This window comes from Myotis yumanensis, unplaced genomic scaffold (assembly GCF_028538775.1).
Source record: "Myotis yumanensis isolate MYYU_CA2020_CCGP unplaced genomic scaffold, mMyoYum1.0.hap1 SCAF_2, whole genome shotgun sequence".
Lineage (NCBI taxonomy): Eukaryota > Metazoa > Chordata > Mammalia > Chiroptera > Vespertilionidae > Myotis > Myotis yumanensis.
In genome coordinates, this window is record NW_027223753.1 from 15,160,192 (window position 1) to 15,162,037 (window position 1,846).

The window sequence follows — 1,846 nt, forward strand, 5'->3', positions numbered from 1 at the left end:
CAACTTTTGTCATGACGGAGGAGGCCGCAGGCTCCTCTTCTGCGTACGCGCCGCCTCTTCCTAGCGTCACTCTGAGGTAACAGCCTTTCTCTAAAATTACTCCCTGGAACCCCCCGGGCAGGAGGCCTCCCACACTACGGGTCGGAGGAGGAGTCAAGTCACACTGCGCGAACGCCGCAGATCACGCGCCACAAAAGGATTTGTAGGGCGGGGACTTTCTCTTGCTCCCATTGGTTGCGGTCGCGAGGCTCTCATCCCCGATTGGATGCTGGGGAGCCGCGGAGCCCGGCAGCAGCCCGCCCCCTGCGCGCGTGCGCACCTTAGGCGGGAGCTCCCCGCACTGAGCAAGCGCGGCCTCGTGTGCACTGGAGGGGCGAGTGGAGCGGCGCGCTCTGCGTCCCGGCGCTCCGCTCTCTCAGTCGGTCCCGCCCTCCGTCGCGGCGGCGCGGTGCATCTTGGGGTAGGGAGCGATCTCCGAGCGAGGCAGCAAGATGGACGCGGGATTCTTCCGCGTAAGTAGAAGCGCGGGGATCTGTGGTGAGCTGAGGGCCTTACCACGAAGGCCCGGCAAGAGGCCTAAATTCGGGGCGGGGCGGCCACGGAGGGGAGGCATCGAAGATTCTGAAGGTCCTCGGTGCCAGCGGAGGGCACCCCCTTCCTTGCGGCGGAGACCGGTGCGCCCCTGCGCAGTCTCCTCCTTCGGGATCGTCCCCCCTACGCGGCGGCGACGGTCGCCGGAAAATGGCGGCGGTAATTGGCCCGAACGGTACCTCGCCGTCCGCCTGTCTACCTGGCGGGGCCTGCAGGCTAATCCTTGCGCGCCGCCGGGTTCTGGGGCCTAGTGGAGCCGCGAGGAGGAAGTTCCCAGAGGGAGGCCGGAGGGAAGCCCCGAGGTGACTGGCGGCGGCGGATCCCGGAGAGGCACGTTTTGGGGTATCGCCCCCGGAGAGCGTGTTAGAGACGACCGGGAACCGCGCCGAGCGTCTTCAATGGGGGAAGCTGGCGCCCCCACCCCCTCCCCCCACCCACTTCCCTCGCCCGTCTCGAAAGCGCCGGGTCGGAGTTCGCTGGAGCCCCCGCCCAATTTGATATCCCTTCGGGGAGGGGAACCAAAGATAACGTGCCGTTAGAATGTCTGAACCGGAGAGTCTCGAGGCCGGAGGGGACAACAACAGAGCAGGCGCGCGTGTGGAGGGAAGCGCGGGCGCGGGGTGGGTCTCCTCCTTCCCGCTCGTTCCCTCCCCGGGCTGGTTTCGCTCTGGAAGTCCTCGGAAAGGGTTCCCCTTAGCGGGGACCTCCCCGTAGTCGGTCCTCAGGGCCCCGACTTACAGGCTCGTGCTGGAGCCCATTTGTCCCCGTCCTCCGCTCCCGTCGGAAGTGCACACCCCGTGGAGAGCCGGAGGGGTGGGAAGGGTCTCCGCCGGGGTGAGGGCCTGCAGGTTGTTGGGGTGCAGAACGGCCCGTGAGGAGATGGGTTGGGTCTGAGACACAGTCTGTGGTTTGTCATGTAGGTCGGCTCTTTCCCCTTCTTGTGTTTTAAAAGGAAAGTTGGAAGAGGGGCAAGACTGGAACTTCATTAAGAAAGAGACCTTTTGATGCTCCAAAGCCAGCGTTGACATTCTGTAATTGGCTTTTAATGTGCCAGCTTGTTTTTTTGTTTTTTAATCATTAGTTGCACTGTTGCCCGGCCCGCATGGCTCAGTGGTTGAGCATGGACCTATGAACCAGGAGGGCAGGGCACGTGCCCGTGTTGCGGGCTCGGTCCCCAGTGCGGGGCATACAGGAGGCAGCCGATCGATGATTCTCTCTCATTGATGTTTCTCTCTCTCTCCCTCTCCCTTCCTCT

The 1,846-nt window shown here is 63.9% G+C and overlaps 1 protein-coding gene across 5 annotated transcripts in view; it reads left to right on the forward strand.

Moving 5' to 3' along the window:
• The first annotated feature begins 407 nt into the window (after positions 1–407).
• Positions 408–1,846, forward strand: part of SRRM1 (serine and arginine repetitive matrix 1) — a 34,633-nt gene continuing 33,194 nt past the window's right edge. For all 5 annotated transcript variants that reach the window (XM_070404371.1, XM_070404374.1, XM_070404372.1 and 2 more), the window contains exon 1: positions 408–512. In XM_070404371.1, the coding sequence (XP_070260472.1) occupies positions 492–512 (21 nt within the window). In that variant the 5' untranslated portion in view covers positions 408–491. The remainder of the gene's footprint in view (positions 513–1,846) is intronic.